The 16,099-nt window shown below is 40.8% G+C and overlaps 1 protein-coding gene across 1 annotated transcript in view; it reads right to left on the bottom strand.

Annotated features, from left to right (window-relative positions):
- Positions 1-16,099, bottom strand: part of oca2 (oculocutaneous albinism II) — a 56,381-nt gene that overhangs the window by 7,441 nt on the left and 32,841 nt on the right. Inside the window, exons 17-23 of the mRNA XM_040040468.1 lie at positions 15,757-15,814; positions 15,469-15,577; positions 8,190-8,317; positions 7,534-7,593; positions 6,687-6,791; positions 4,852-4,945; positions 1,585-1,678 (exon numbers count right to left, since the gene is read on the bottom strand). Coding sequence (XP_039896402.1) covers positions 1,585-1,678; positions 4,852-4,945; positions 6,687-6,791; positions 7,534-7,593; positions 8,190-8,317; positions 15,469-15,577; positions 15,757-15,814 — 648 coding nt within the window. The remainder of the gene's footprint in view (positions 1-1,584; positions 1,679-4,851; positions 4,946-6,686; positions 6,792-7,533; positions 7,594-8,189; positions 8,318-15,468; positions 15,578-15,756; positions 15,815-16,099) is intronic.

A 16,099-nucleotide genomic window follows, 5' to 3' on the forward strand; every position in this document is an offset into this window, starting at 1 on the left:
GAAAACTAACTTCTAACAAAATATCAGACCAGGGAACACACTAAAACAGAGGAAGACAATGGGAAACATCTGAGAACTAAAAGCTAGAACATTTGGTTGGTCCCTGGACCTATCCCTGACTCCTCCGGTCCACATCCTTTGGGCATTTAATGGTGTGAGAATGTGTGTGTGTGTGAATACTAGAAAGTACTGAGTAGAAGGCATTAATAAGTTCCAATCAATTTAGCATTTTCCTTAAAATCAAGCCAGGATTACACAACTTAAACAACTGCAGCATCTGCAAACCTCTTAGCAACCCATCTCTTCCTCAGCTCCTCCTTTTTATATCACAGAATTTTATCGCTGTTATATGATGAAGCCCAGTCTGTTCTGTCTGGGGGTGCTCGGTCCTGCTCTCCTCGTCTCCAGATTTTCACATGGAAGGACTGGGAATGGGAACATCAATGTTCTTTAGACTACAAACTGAAATGTCACCTTCACGGCGGCGCTTCAGAAAATGTTAGGTGGTAAGTATAGATAGAATATCAGTATAAATGTTGTCTGTGATTGATATGATGAAAGCGCTGTCACTCCATCCAGTGAAAACACTTTCAGATCTTTGATGACAATAATCTACAGTAAGCCACAGACACCGCATTCAGTCATAAGTGTCACAAGTTTAATGTAAATCAAGTCTCTGTTCAAATCTGTTACACAAATCCCAAAAGAAATCCTCTGACTTTGTCTGTTTTCAACCCTCACGCGCATTACATTTCCACTGTTCCCTAAATAAAATAGCGATGCAGTTCCAACCCAATGGCATATCAAGCCTAATCAGACTCATATTCATGCTTTTTTCAACATAACTGACCCCTTCGGCTTCTCCAACATGCAAACCATAAAGCGTGTCTGACTGCTGTGTCGCCAGGGTGCAAATTATCAGTGAGCAGGTGGCAACCTGATAGGAAGCCTGCTGACCATCCAGCCTGCGATATAACCACATTTTCTGCCATTCATTCGACTTTTTTTCTTGTAACCACCCTAGAGTTCTGAAATCAGGCTCCACGGTTGGACGGTTTCACTCAGTATCAGTTCAATCAGTCACACATATGTTACACTGTTTATGCCTCTTTCATGGTTCAGCGTGACTGGGGGACTTCTATTTCTGTCGACATGAGAGAATATTGCTGCAGGTTGACTTCCTCCACACTCACTGTAGTAAACATTTCTCTACAGGGTCACTGAAGAGGACACAGACTCAAATCACTGCTTGCACTACATAACAAACCCGTGCGTGTCGTGTTGTTTCCTGGAGTCTGCTCACAGAACGCTGCACCTGCTGCACAAAGACAAACTAAACGTGTTCTGTCACATGATACTCAGTGCGACACGTTTTCTCTAAATGTTCTCAGGCTATGCATACACATTGTTGGCAATTTCTAATGCAACATATGATGGACATAAATGTGTAAGTAGCCCCTCAGGCTGAATAGCCTATCGTATTTCAGCACCACAAACCAAGAACAGAGGAACTTTTCAAACTTGCTGTTTATGACCTCTTTGTGCATGGGACTGCTTCGTGCTGTTAATGGCGCTTTTGCTTACTTGAAGAACTCCATGAAGGAAAAGCCATATCCATGTTGCTCAGCGATGCCTGCACACACAACGTTGGCTGATGCTCCTATCAATGTGCCATTTCCTAAACAGAAAAGAGAAAAAAGTCAGAGAAAACTTTTCTTTAATGTCAGGTGTGTTTCCAGAACCACTAAAAACTGTAATCAAACCTATACTGAAAAAGGACAATCTTGACAAGACACAAATGAACAACTGCAGGCCGATCTCAAATCTCCCATTTTTAAGTAAGATCATTGAAAAAGCAGTTTCTCAACAGCTCAATTACTTCTTAAAACAGAATACCTGCTATGATGCCTTCCAGTCAGGTTTTAGACAGAACCACAGCACTGAAACCGCTCTGACCAAAGTGTTTAATGACATATGTCTGAATACAGACAGTGGAAAAATGTCAGTCTTAGTTTTGCTGGATCTCAGTGCAGCATTTGATACAGTTGACCACAACATATTACTCAAACAACTGGAGAACTGGGCAGGTCTTTCAGGAACTGTACTAAACTGGTTCAAAACATACTTAGAAAACAGGAAATACTTTGTATCAATAGTTAACTTCACATCTGAGCAGACAAGTATCACATGTGGAGTTCCCCAAGGTTCCATCTTGGGACCCCATCTGTTTAACATTTACATGCTCCCACTGGCACAGATTATAAAGAACAACAAAATAAACTATCCCAGCTATGCAGATGACACACAAATATATATCACAATGTCACCAGGAGACCGAGGCCCTGTACAGGCTCTTGGTAAATGCATTGAGGAAATTAATGACTGGTTGTGCCACAATTTTCTCCAGCTAAACAAAAACAAAACTGAAGTAACAGTCTTTGGAGCCAAAGAAAAACGATTACAGGTCACCAGAGAACTTCAATCTATACACCTAAAAACCACAAACCAGGTGAGAAATTTGGGTGTAGTGATGGATGCAGACCTAAACTTAGAAAAACACATTAAGACAATAACAAAATCAGCTTACTATCACCTCAAGAATATTTCAAGGATAAAAGATCTGATGTCTCAACAGGACCTGGAAAAACTAGTCCTTGCATTCATCTTTAGTAGGCTTGATTACTGTAACAGCATCTTTACAGGTCTACCTAAAAAATCAGACATCTACAGCTCATTCAGAACTCTGCTGCTCGAGTCCTCACTAAGACCAAAAAAGTGGACCACATCAGTCCAGCTCTGAGGTCTTTACACTGGCTGCCTGTCCGTCAGAGGATAGACTTTAAAGTTCTGATGCTGGTCTATAAAGCTCTGAATGGTTTAGGACCAAAATACATCAGTGACCTCCTGACCCAGTATGAACCTTCCAGATCCCTCAGGTCATCTGGATCTGGTCTTTTATCAGTTCCCAGAGTCAGAACCAGACACGGAGAAGCTGCATTCAGCTTTTATGCTCCTTATATCTGGAACAAACTCCCAGAAAGCTTCAGATCAGCTGAAACACTCAGTTTATTTAAATCCAGGTTGAAGACTCACCTATTCTCAGCTGCATTTGAATAAAGCACCAAATCCACACTTTTAAGCTTAAATTTCAAAACTTATATTTTAACTACTGATTTTATCTAGTGTTCTGATTTTATCTACTGTTTTTTTTTTTTTTTTTTTTTTTTTTCTCTTTAATCAATTTTAAATTGTGCTTTTTATTGTTTTTGTTTTTTAATGTCTCTGTAAAGCACTTTGAATCACCTTGTTGTTGAATTGTGCTATATAAATAAACTTGCCTTGCCTTGCCTAAACTGCTTTTTATTACTTCCCAGCAAACAGATAAAGCTGGACGCTCATATTAAACATGGCTAAAGTTGCAAATAAACAGGTCAGGGTCTCTGAAACGCTGCACTGTTTCACATCCTGTTTCAAAAACATTTTGTTTTCTATTCTTGGAACTGATTGGCATTAAATGGAGGGTCTCCCTTTGTACGGTTTCAGAAAAAGCTCTGCTCTGATCACAGCACGCCCACCCACCTGCTCAGTCTGACTCAGAAATACTTCCATCAGTTTGCTTAAAAACATTTTTGGAGGTTGACCAGAAAAGAAAACTTGAAATACTATGCATTTCCTGAAGAAGTAGAGCCGTGGGTATTAGTTTTCTTTTTCTCAGAAAAAACAAAACAAAACAGCTAAAGACCAGAAAGTCAGCTTCTGCAATCAGAGCCCACTATGAAGGTGGATCTTTAGCTGACTAATGTTAGAAGATGATGATTTTTTTTTCATCTTTAAAGGGAAATGAAGACGAGTTAGAAAAGCACATTTCAGTGATTGGTTACTTACACATCTCTGAAATGTTTGTCTTGTATTGACACTTGAAACAAATCTCTACTGTAACTACTGTTTCAGAATGGGAAATTATGTTTGTCAGTTGGTTTCCTCTATCGCTGCAAGAGGAAGACACACTGCACAGAACCATCACAGCCTGTTTGCAGAAACTCAATAGAAGTAACAGGAACATGTGCTTTTAAGGAAGAGAGGCCATAAAGAGACAGGATGCTTGTTTTAGGAAGAGAGTGGAGCGAGTGGCTGCATCAACGTTTAGTAGAAGATGAGTAAGGACTCGAGAACCCAATAATAAAAATATAGAGCTGAGAAAAACATAAGTTAACGTAAAATATTTCAACATTATGAGCATAAGTACTTTACAGTCTTATAATACTGTTGATCACTTTTCAGCGTTGTCTTGGTAATTTCTGACTTAATCTCATAAAGCATTGCTTTAACAGTCAGCACGCGTACCCATCCTGCAGTTCAATACTGCCCACATCTCAAAAGGTGTCAGTGTGAGGATGGAGCTTGGCAGGGGCAACATCACACTGCCAGTCGATAAAGACCTGTCACAGTGCAGTTGATTAAACTGAAACACTATGACAGCTCTCTCTCTCCATTTGTGTCCTTGCCATCGGAGCAGAGCCACAGTTGGATGAAGGGCTGGCCACTGGGGCGCAGAATGAGCCTGAGTGAGGCGATCTCTGAGAGCCCTGAGGCTGCTCCCACAAAGAGCGCAGCCTGACCTCCCCGGGGAGCGACACAGCTGTACAAAGTGTGGCTGTCACCTGGAGCATATGTTGTCTTCTTCTGGCAGCCGTCATCAATAAAGATCCATACCTTTCAAACAGGGATAAACTATAAAATCCCTGATGTCTGTGAGGGAGTCTGGAAGGCTGTTGTGTATTTTTCCCAAAACTGACATGCAATGCACTATTTTTATAATACAGCATATGAGGCCCAAGAAGCAATACTTACCACCCAGACAGGCTCCCATAGCCAAAGCAAAGATGAGCGGTTTAACTGGCAGGTTCACATCTGCATCCTGACTCAGGTTGATGAGAACAGGAATCTGCAGAGACGGATTTAAAATCATGAAAACAGCTCTTTCTTGAAATTTTACATACACTGTTTTTAATATGGCGAAATGTTATTTTTGCTTTTTTTTTAACTATAAGAAGGATGTGTGTGTGTGTGTGTACATGTTTAGACACCTTTGTGAGGACAGAAAATTGGGATGTCACTATACTTGTGGGGACCAAGAGTCACCACGAGGCATTTTTGAGGCTCAAAATGTGGTTTTAGTGTCAGGGTTACAATTAGGTTATGTTTAGGCTAAAGGTTAGGCATTCATTTTTGATGTTTAGGGTAAGCGGCTAGGGAAAGCATTATGTCAATTAGATGTCCTCACTAAGATATGAAAATGTGTGCGTGTGTGGTGGAGTTATGACGCAAGTGCTATACAATAACATGTTTATGGACTCCATGATGAATAAAGCCTGACTGTTCTCATTTTGGAAAAGTATTATTATTTCTCTGAATTCTTTCTAATACCCAGCAGGGGGCGACTTCTCCAGTGTGAAAATACATGTATATGACAGTGTACAAAAGTATGAGAAAACAAACCTACGCCTGAGTTGAGTTAAGGCCTCCATATACCTCTAGTATTTCCTGATAGGATCTTATTTGCTGGTCTTATTCATTATTGTTCATATTTTGAAATATGTACCAGTTTTGACAGCTGCTTTATATCAATCTACATGTCTGCCCCTTGTTAGGGAAGCAAACTTTAAATGTATTTTTGCAGGAATGGGTAAAATAGTTTTAAAAAAATGCATTTGAAATGATTATGAACAAACAGTTGGATGTTTTTAAGGAGAATATTTGTTTGTCCTCTTCGGATGTACCTCTTGTTTCGATGCTCTCACTGCAAGATCGGTAATTTTTTTATATACAGACATGAGTGAAGTATCAATAGTTTCCTGTAACTCTGGCACAGAAAGCAAATAAGTGTAAATGCAGAACTGTTGCTTTGAAAATGCTTCTAAATTGATTCATTCATACATAAATTTCCTAATTTCAATCACTGCGGACTGAAGGGGGAAAACAAATCTTTCCTCAGCCTCACTCTATTGTGCCAATCAGGACATCTTTCTTCTTATCAGCGGTGCACTGAATTGAAAAGTGACGCGCTTTGAAGTGCTCTTCTTTTCAGGTAGAGCAATTCTTGCATGGGCCTGAAACTATGGGCGAAAAAAAAAAACAATCAGAGAAAAGGACATTTTCAAAAAAACCCATGGACACACTGACTAGTCAAAAAATGTGATGGTTTAATTCTCACAGGCAGCATCTCATTCTGTCAGTGGGATAACATCTTTCTCCTTTCTCAGTGTCATTTTAATTGAGCACAGAGGCACTCCTCTGAAACATTGATCTCTGCTGAATCTATTAATTTGGGGGGGAAAGACAGCTGACAATAGACGTGGTGAGGCAGTAGCTGTTCAGACAGTTTTTACAGAAATAAACCTCCAATTATGAAATGATTAACACATGTTGAGCCTGTTTTTTTCCTCCCACATCTGATTAATACATAATACAGCCCTAATCCCTGGTTGCATCTCTGCCTGTTATGTATTTTTTAATAAGAACCCCCCCCTCGAATGATACACATCTTTTAACTTCTGTATCAGCATTTAATTGCTGTAGCTACACATTATAAATCGCCTCTCTTCCATGTCACAGAATCTGCATGTGACTTGTTTGTGTAAGAGTGTGATATGCTGCAGCTGTGATATCAGGCTCAGGGCTCTTACCATGGTGGCAGTGAAGGGAATGTTGTCAATGAGAGAAGAAGCCAGAGCCGAGACCCACATCACCAAGATAATGGCTATAGCCAAGCGCTGGTCTTCTGGCACCGCCTGACAGGGGAGATAAGAGTGACAGATAACTGCTACTTTTATTGCCGCTCACACGCACACACCCTCTCTCCGCCTTCGCTGATTTAAATCAAACACAACAATTATGTTCAGTCTCTGACACCGAACCCCTCCTCGGGGAGCAGAAGCTGAGAGGATGAAGCTGTTTGAATGTGTGACACAACCACAGGTGGTGGCTTTGAGTGTTATCTGTGCTGTAGGCGCACAGCGAGGCTGGTTCACCGCATGCGGTGTGATTTGAACCCTCTTCATGGCGACAGTAAGGAAAACAGAGTCTCCTCCTTTATTTCAGCTGTCCTGCAGCCCTACGAAGAGAGAAAGGCCATGCAGCTCTCACAGCATGTTGTCCATGGTTCTGGGACACCGAGTGGGTCACAAACCACAAATAGCACACTACCTGTCATGTGTCATTATTAGGCTCGCAGGGGCCCGCAGTCTAAACACAAGCTGACGTAGCTATTACTGGTGCAATTCTCTGCTAAGAGACACCTCGCTCGCATGACGCACAGAGGCAAGAATATGGGTGAAAATTACTTCAGACCCCTTCAGCTGCCTGCAGGAGTCAGATGCAAAGAAAATAATTGAATTCCGAGCCAGGCAGAACAAAAGGATCGATATGCATGGAATGCAATATTGCATCACCTGTGCCCAATTATCAGCGATGCCAGTCGCACAGAGACCTGAGAGATGACTGTAAAGGTTCAGAATCAAAGGGGAAACTTACTTTTATAAGCAGTGCTGTCTGTTCTCCGATATAGTCAATAAGCTGCAGCTGGGCTAAAGCCTGAAAAAGGAAGAGGAGAAGATTAATAAGAAAAAAAAATCAGAAGAGAATCACTTAAAGGTGAGATTAAACCGAAAGAAGAAAAGCAATTTGGTTTCCATTTAGTGGCTATTAAATAGACAGAGACAGCTGTATCCTTGTTATCATTCCTGAGATTGAATATTATTCATGTGCTGGTGAGCACTGCTTCACTGACTCTACACTGTGTTGTAGTTTTGCCCACAAAGAGAGAAACAACAAAGCCCTCACTGTGCTGACAGGACACTTTTCTTTGCATCCTTTCATTGAAGCTCATGGGTGAAAATACAGATAATTACTTTGCACATTGCGAGCTGACTGCCAGCTGCACTGTCAATTGAATCTATGCATTGATTCTGTTTTTCCTTAGTGTCCTGTGAAGCTGCTCGTCAGAGCAGACCCCAGCTAAACCTACATTTATCTTAGATCTGGATGCTTCAAGTGGCTCTAATTAAAAGTTGTTTTTTGGCATCAGTTTTTAGTTTTCACTGTTCAATTTGTGGTCCAAAATTTCCTTGGAAAAAAATAGAAACGAGCTTTCCGTTAAATGCCAGAAACTCGGCCTGTATGTTAAATACCTCCATCAAAACGAAGAGGCCGGCAAAAAACAGCAGCGTAGCCCACTCCACTCGGTGCAAGATGATCTCAAAATCCTGAATGTCAGCCAGAACCAAAAGCCAGAGCGCGCCCAAGATAGCGATCCAACCTGAGAGAGAACAAGAAACACCATCTGACATCTCCCTTTACAGCAGGAAAACATGTTCATATACATAAAAACTCTGAGCACTGACTAGCAGATTTTCACAGATTTATATTAGCAGATTGCTCACACAGTAAAAAACAAAACCTTTATCACATGTTACACATGCAACCACTGTTTTTAAATATCTATCTATCCATCTATCTATCTATATAGATATATATCTATATATCTATATATATATAGATCTATAGATCTATATATATCTATATAGATATATATATATCTATATAGATATATGGATATAGATATATATCTATATAGATAGATGGATAGATAGATAGATGCCATTAATGATTAAAAAAAAAAAGAAACTAGCTGGTCTTTGACTTTCTCTCAAATGGATGAATTTTTATGAAGTTTGATGGATTTGTTTTTAAGGTCCCACCACAGGATTTCAGTCATGCTGAGGTCTGGACTTTAACTAGACCAGCACCTTGATTCGTTTCTTTTTCAGTCATTCTGTAGAATTTTTGCTGCAGTGCTTGGGATCATTTTCCTCTTTCATGAATCGGTTTAGGCAAGTTTTAGCTGTCAGAAAAATGGCCTCATATTTGATATGAGTTTAGTACACTTTGGTATACAGAGTACTTCTTGGTCAGTGTTTGTAGTGTTTGTGTTTGTCCTGATATCATGTGTTTGGTTTACTTCAAACATGTTGCTGTGCACTATGGACAAAGACCTACACTTGGGCTTCATCTGAAATTGTTCCAGAAGTCGTGTTGTTTGTTTAGATGTAGCTTTGAGAGCCTAAGCCTTGCTGCCATGTTTGTCTAAGAGAGAAGAGGCCTTCTCCTGTCAACTCTTCCAACCAAGCTATATGTGTTCAGTCTTCTTCTAATTGCTCTGTCGTGGACTTTACCATTTTAAATGGCAACCAGGGCCTGTAGACTCTGCAATTAAACTCTTGGGTTTTTTCCAGTTACTCTGAGCACTGGACAATCTGAGCTTTTTGGTGAATTTATTGGGATGTCCAATTTTTTGGAAAACTAGCAGCTGTCCTGGATAGAATGAGCCTTATAACTGTTCACAGATTGGTGGACAGCAACAGTTGCTTGGCATGGTGTTAACACACACCTGAATGACCCAGACCAGCAAACCACCACAACGTCTGCTTTTATGGAGGTGCTCACGCTTACTGATGATCAATCAGCTGCATTTGATTAGCAGCACAAGGCTGCTACTTGCCCTCTTAATTCCTATGGAAAAAGTAAGGATGCACTTGGTTTTTCAGCACGTTGCAGAGTCCTGTGAAAACTACATCCACAGTAAGGAGACACTAGATCAGGGGTCCTCAATCCCAGTCCACGAGGGCCGGTGTCCCTGCAGGTTTTAGATCACACCTGAATCACATGATTAGTTCATTACCAGGCCTCTGGAGAACTTCAAGACATGTTGAGAAGTTAATTTATCCATTTAAATCAGCTGTGATGGATCAAGGACACATCTAAAACCTGCAGGGACACCGGCCCTCGTGGACTGGGATTGGGGACCCCTGCACTAGATGAACAAAACTGCCTGAGAATATTGAGAATATTTGGGTTTTGGCACATGTACTCAGTAGGATCTAATAAACAGATCATCGCAATGAAGTGCTACCCGCTGGAAACAAAGACCAAAGTATTTGGTTCGTCTGTGTGGGACTGATGAAGTGTTCATTATCACAAAAATGTCATTTCATCACATTGCATTCAGGTGGATGGGAGTTGGCACCAGCCTGCTGATATTTACAATCAGTGTTTCTGAATGAGGGAAGGGGGTGCATCCACTTGGAGAAAATTTGATTAAACAGGTGAGCACCAGTAATTGCCTTGGGTGAGGCCTTAGGGGAAATAATTTCACAACTAAAGGGAATTAGTGAAGAAGGAAGTGCCATGGAAGGACACAAAAGAGAAAGCAACAGAGGGTGGTTTATGTTCAGAGAGGCTGATAAGAAGATGGAAAAACAAACAATATTGCAGTTTAACAGCATGTTTACATGTTAATAACCTGCTAAATTTCTGTTTTTATCACCCATTTTAGTTCTCCAAAATGCCTTTACTCTGAAGGCAATAATAAAAATGAAAAAATCATCATAAAGTTAAAAATAGAAAGTGATTCTGAACAGCTGGGCAATGCGAAATGAGGTGCAGAGAGAAACATAAAAAGTTACATATCAATATTCAGTTTTGGGATTCGTAGCTTCTGTTTTGCTCAGACTGCACCCACCTTACATGTATAATCCATACACTGCCTAATTTATTTATTTCATTCATATAGCCTTAACCAGAGCCTTTAATTCATACTTCAGTGGGGAAACAAAAAGACCCTGCAGAGGCAGGATGACCAAAGTTCATTAGGCAAATAGCATGAGTCCAAACGGGGTAAACACAACAGGAGGAACAATGAGTAAAGTGTACACAGGGCACTTTGGGAGATAACGATTTAACAGACTGAAAACACACTAAGGAGAGGAGCATAACAACACACAGGAGACACTAATGAGAGCAGGAAAATGAACACAGGAGGGAAGTACAAACACAGTGAAAAAGACTGAAGGAACAAAGTCAAAAAATAGGAATTTAAAATTAGCCAGAAGGGCAGAAAAACAAGTCCCGTATGTGAGTGACTGCTGTCTGGGGTTGTTTTACGCTACGCCTTTAAGCACTTCTTTTACCAAAATACTCAGGTACTAATGAATGTATTGGGGGGCTATTTGGGGTTCGATATTTTGCCCAAGGCCTTTTTGTCATGCAAACTGGAAATCAAAGCACTGACGATTGAATTGGTAGATAACCTGCTCTATGTCCCAGGCCACAGGCTCCCCTGAGGTTCTGGCTTCTTCTGGTGCATCCTGAATAAGCTTGATCCAGCTGGGATTTGTGGCAGCTGGAGTTGATTTTCTCAAGTTGCTTTGGAGTAGTTATTGTGGATGATACTACCATCAGGCAGAGGTATGCGAGTCTGTAACAACATTACCCTGGCCGTGCATGTCAAAGTCACATGAATGCCACGATCCACAGGGATGCTTGGCACTCATCAAGTGTTTCAGTGTTGCAGCTCATCAGTGTAGTTTCATTTGACACATTTTAACGCTCAGTTAATGAAAGTCAACTTCCACCATAAACTTTAAACTAGCTCTGGTTCAGCTAACAGAAAATAATTACAACTCCACTTCATGAATTTCTATTTCTCATCACTGTAAAGACACCTTTGATTTCCTCTGTGCTGATTTTTACCTGATCTGTCTTCTGTACAGGGAATAAGCCGCAGACACGCCTAAAGAGCTCTCCAATTAAGAAGAGCTTTAAGGTGAGTCTGAGCAGCTGACAGCTGCTGGGAGCACAGCGTCTGAGACAAGAAATATGCTGTAAAAACGTTTCATCACTGCTGTCTTTAAGGCATAGACCAAAGAAAGTGAACACAAGGCATCCTTTAAATGTTAGAATTTAACCAACTTAAACAGTTTCAGTCAAATAAAAAAAAACTAGAAATTCTCATGAAATTATTCACAAATTACAGATGTAACCCACAACACTACAGACACATTAGAGGGATCAAACGAGCAGCCAATAATCAGACTGAAATGAAATCTTAGCCTGTAAAGTTAATGAAGCTTTAGTGAGGCTCAATTTTTAAAAGCCATGTAAATGAACAGCCTGGGACTGCTGCAGTAGTCGAATCTGACTCTCACCTGCGTGTAATGAGAGCTGTGTTTGGACCTGCTCCTGTCCCTCCACGGGGACAGAGAACATGCAGCTGTGGGGTCGTTCCCATTTAACAAATGTCGCGGCGCAGCGACCTGAGCAGCACCTGTAATTAACCGAGCGTGTTTGGTGGCTGAGTGGCCTCAGCGGCGAGGCGGGGGGATGACAGCAAGTGTATGATGACGGCCATCTTCATTTAGGGACAGTGTTAGCATTATTAAGATGCTGTTAAGATCAAGGAAGTGGGACAGAGGGAAGACACCTCCAGCAGAACCAGGATGAGGGAACGTGGTGGGAAAATAGAAGAGAGAAAGAGAGGATGGGGACAAAACACATAACAGCAGTTAAAAATAAAAAGATACACACAGATATACAAAACACTGGGAGTAAAAAGATGTGATGGCAGATGATATGCTCAGTGCATCATGGGAAGCGCTCCAGCAGCCTAAGCCTATAGCAGCATGAGTAAGGGATGTTTCCACAGCAGTGGTGCCTGATAGCTGAAGGCTCTGCCTCCCATTCGCAAACTCTAGAAGCACAAATAAACCTGCAGTCTAAGAGAAATGCTTTGTTAGGATAATATGGGATCTTTAAAATATGACAGAAACTGATTATCCAGGAGAAAGGTTTTAAATTCAATTCTGGACTTAACAGGATGCCAGTGAAGCGAAGCCAGTATGGGGGAAATGCGGTCGCTCTTTCTACTCTCTGTTCAGGAGCTTTTAGTTACTCTGAGATGGGGTGTTTCTGATTTTGGCAATATTGCACGATTTTAAATGTATTTTTGATAGGAAGCATTTTTCATGTCTGCGGCTCTTCGGGGAGAACCCGGACATCCAAGTAAATTGGGTCTTTCAAAGAAGTGGTAGAAAAGGTGGTAATCCGTGCCAAGCAGCACGAATCAGAATATTAGAGATGACTATTTCGCAAACTGCTGTGAGATTGTGTTGAACTTGATAACCTGTTGGTGATAATCTCATGTTAACTCTACATGCTGCAGCAGATATTGGATACTGAGGAGCAAAGTCATGGTTTTCCTGTTATTCTCTTCCCATGTGTGCTGTACTCCCCTCTTTCTGTTTTTATCTGTCTTTGGGTTACTTTATGTTTTACGTCATCGGTTTGTTTTCTCGTGTGACTTCAAAATCAATGCCCAGCTCACATTAACTTTAATCTGTGATTGTATGCTTTCAGATTTGCATCACTGAACTGTGGTTTTAAGCTATATTTTACACAGCATCCTAACTTTTTATTATTTTGTCTTTTCCTTTGATCTCGTCGGATTATTTGTTTGCCTTTCATGTGCTTTCTTTACTTGTTTCCTGGTTTCTGTTTTTACCTTTTGTAGCTGTTTTCTTGGACTTTGGTTCATCATTTTATTTTATTCTAAATTCTGGACCACGTCTGTACCTTTGTGCAATCTCCTAACACAAACAGCTGTAAGTGGTTAAAATTTCTTCTGGAAACCTAAAATAATAATACTTAATTTTTAAAGCAGCTTTTTATGTTTTTGGCTTTAAGGAAAAAACATGCAAAGCTGTCTCTATTAAGAGAAGCAGAGACATATGTGCAATTATGCATCTATGGAACAGCACAGACAATCTTTCCAGCACTCCCTGTTGTTTAATCAACATTTTATAATATACTGAAACAGAATGGAATAGATGCAAGTCGTAGTTACTGCTTAACCCTGATCCAAATATATAACAGGCGCATTGGTTAGTCAAGCACAAACCCCGACCTGCAGACCTATTATCAGCATTGAAGGAAATGATCTTTGGAGAAGCTTTGGAAAAGTGAAAAATCCCACCGGGCAACAGAACCTTTCTCTTGTGACTGTGATTACACACCTGAGAGAGTTTTTAAAAAACAGAGATTATACAAAGGGATCGAGAAAGCCCGAAAAGAAAAAGGGATTTGATTTCCAGCAGTATGCCTGAACATGTGGATCCACTGGGACCCCGGGTTATCCGGCACTGCTCAAGAGGTGCAGTGAGAGCTACAGAGACAGAGATTTCCACTTGAATGAGGGAGAGAGCACCTCATCTAGCTGTAGGGAAGGCAGTGGGTAGCAGTTCACTGTGAGAGCAGGGATGAAAGTCCAAGCCAGAGGGGGGGTGCTGGGGGTGGAGTGAGACCGCACCGCAACAAATCAGGATTCAGATTTAGGGGGAAAAAACTGAGGATTGTAGTGGGTTAAGGTCGTAAACTAGGCTTCATGACTTAATTGGATAGAATAGCAAAATAGTAATGTAATAGTAATATAATGGTTCGCTATCACACACACACTCCAAAGGATGTATGAGCAATTACAGGGTTCAGTTTCTTGTCCCAGACTGTGAGGAGCCAGGAATCAAACCACCAACCTTTGGATTAATAGGTAATCTGCTCTCCCCTGTGGCTCAGTAGCCATTGACTCATGAGTCATCTGAAACAGTGGACCCCCAAGGAGAGTTTCCACAGCAAGCTCCTCCTGTGTGTGTCTGGGTTTTGAATGCTAGTTACTCAGAATCTGATGGATTCATAAAACTTAAAGTTTAAAGCCCAGATTCAGGGTTCCTGCGTGGTCTGCAGGTTCTGCCCAGACTATTAAAAAAAAAGGTGCTGCTGTTGGTTCCTTCAGCTTCTCCTCTGCTGCAGAGTCCATGAGAGTCATATATCTGCTTAAAAAGGCAATATTTGCTAAGCAGATGATGAATTGCTTTTGAACGAAATGCCACAGGGAGTTTGCCACACTGAGGAGCCAGTGTGACCAGCTAACTTACTTCCACCTATAAACACTTCTGCAGTAGACCCTCAAGAATAAAGTGCACAGTAAAAGTTTTACAGGTGGCATAGCTCCAGAATGCAAAACGTAACACAACAGCAGTAATTAGACTTTCAAAGCGATAAGTATTTTACTCTTTAGTAAATATGTATATGAAGACGAATCAGTCAGGGGTAAATGGTTCTGAATGTAAGCAAAGAGTGTTTCGAAATCGTATGATGCTTTACAAAATGTATCAGAAGAGAGAGATTTTCTGTAAAAATGACATGGGAGCTTGAACAAAATAGAGATTCTGACATATCTTTTTCAATATGTTACATCTAGTGGAGGTTTGTCAAACTTTGCACTGCCTATTTTTGCCCCAAATTTTGGTTGAGTGTCTTAAGACAGCCTTTTGCAGCTTTACTGAAATTTTGTTCATCAGTACAGGCTTAGAAGCTCGTGGAGGGATGGAACACGGTGGCCTTAATTGCAGCTTTGTAGCCATGTAATTTGTTGGTTTCATTTGCTAGTCAACCCATTATTTACTCTCTTTTAAATTGCAAGGGCACAGGAAGCTGTGTTTCATAATTACATGACGGAACCCATAACCACCCAGTGATGCCCGTAACAACAGTGCAATAATGAGAGAGTGCGGGGCTTACCAAGATCGAGATGAATGCTGGGAACGAAGGAGTTGAGAAAGAACATGAAGATCACAACGCCAAGGACGGACACACACTTCACCAGCAGAACTTTGTCAGTAATTCTGTGCTGCGTAGGAGGAAAATGTATTTTTTGTGAATGGTGGAAAAGCTGATGTTATCACAAGAATGACAGGATTTGTCTTAAGCGAACTTTCAAAGACTAGACCTACTTCATTACTGAGATTACATCAATGCACCAGTCACAGTGATTGAGGAAAATGTGTGAGGTGAAGAATTAAAGCCTACCTTCTTCTGCAGTTCTTGGATGTTTTGCTCCCAGTTCTTATCCTCCTGAGAAATTTGTCTGTCAGACACAACAACATTTAAATCTCACATTAGGCGAATGCACAGGGTCAAAAACAAACAAACAAAAAATGGAAAAAGTATCATCTCATAGAAACAGGGTGCTTATTTTTAGCAGTTTATAACCATATGCTGAGCGTTGTGTAGTGTGAAGGATTTATTTCTGCATTTCCTGCCCTTCAAAATTTGTATTTATTTTCTGTAATTGCTATGATGGTCTGGAAAGCAGGCACAGAAAAATAGGAACAGGAAAAAAACAAACTATTTCTGGACTGAACTGAACATG

This window comes from Simochromis diagramma, unplaced genomic scaffold (genome assembly GCF_900408965.1).
Source record: "Simochromis diagramma unplaced genomic scaffold, fSimDia1.1 OVJJ01000026.1, whole genome shotgun sequence".
Taxonomy (NCBI): Eukaryota; Metazoa; Chordata; class Actinopteri; order Cichliformes; family Cichlidae; genus Simochromis; species Simochromis diagramma.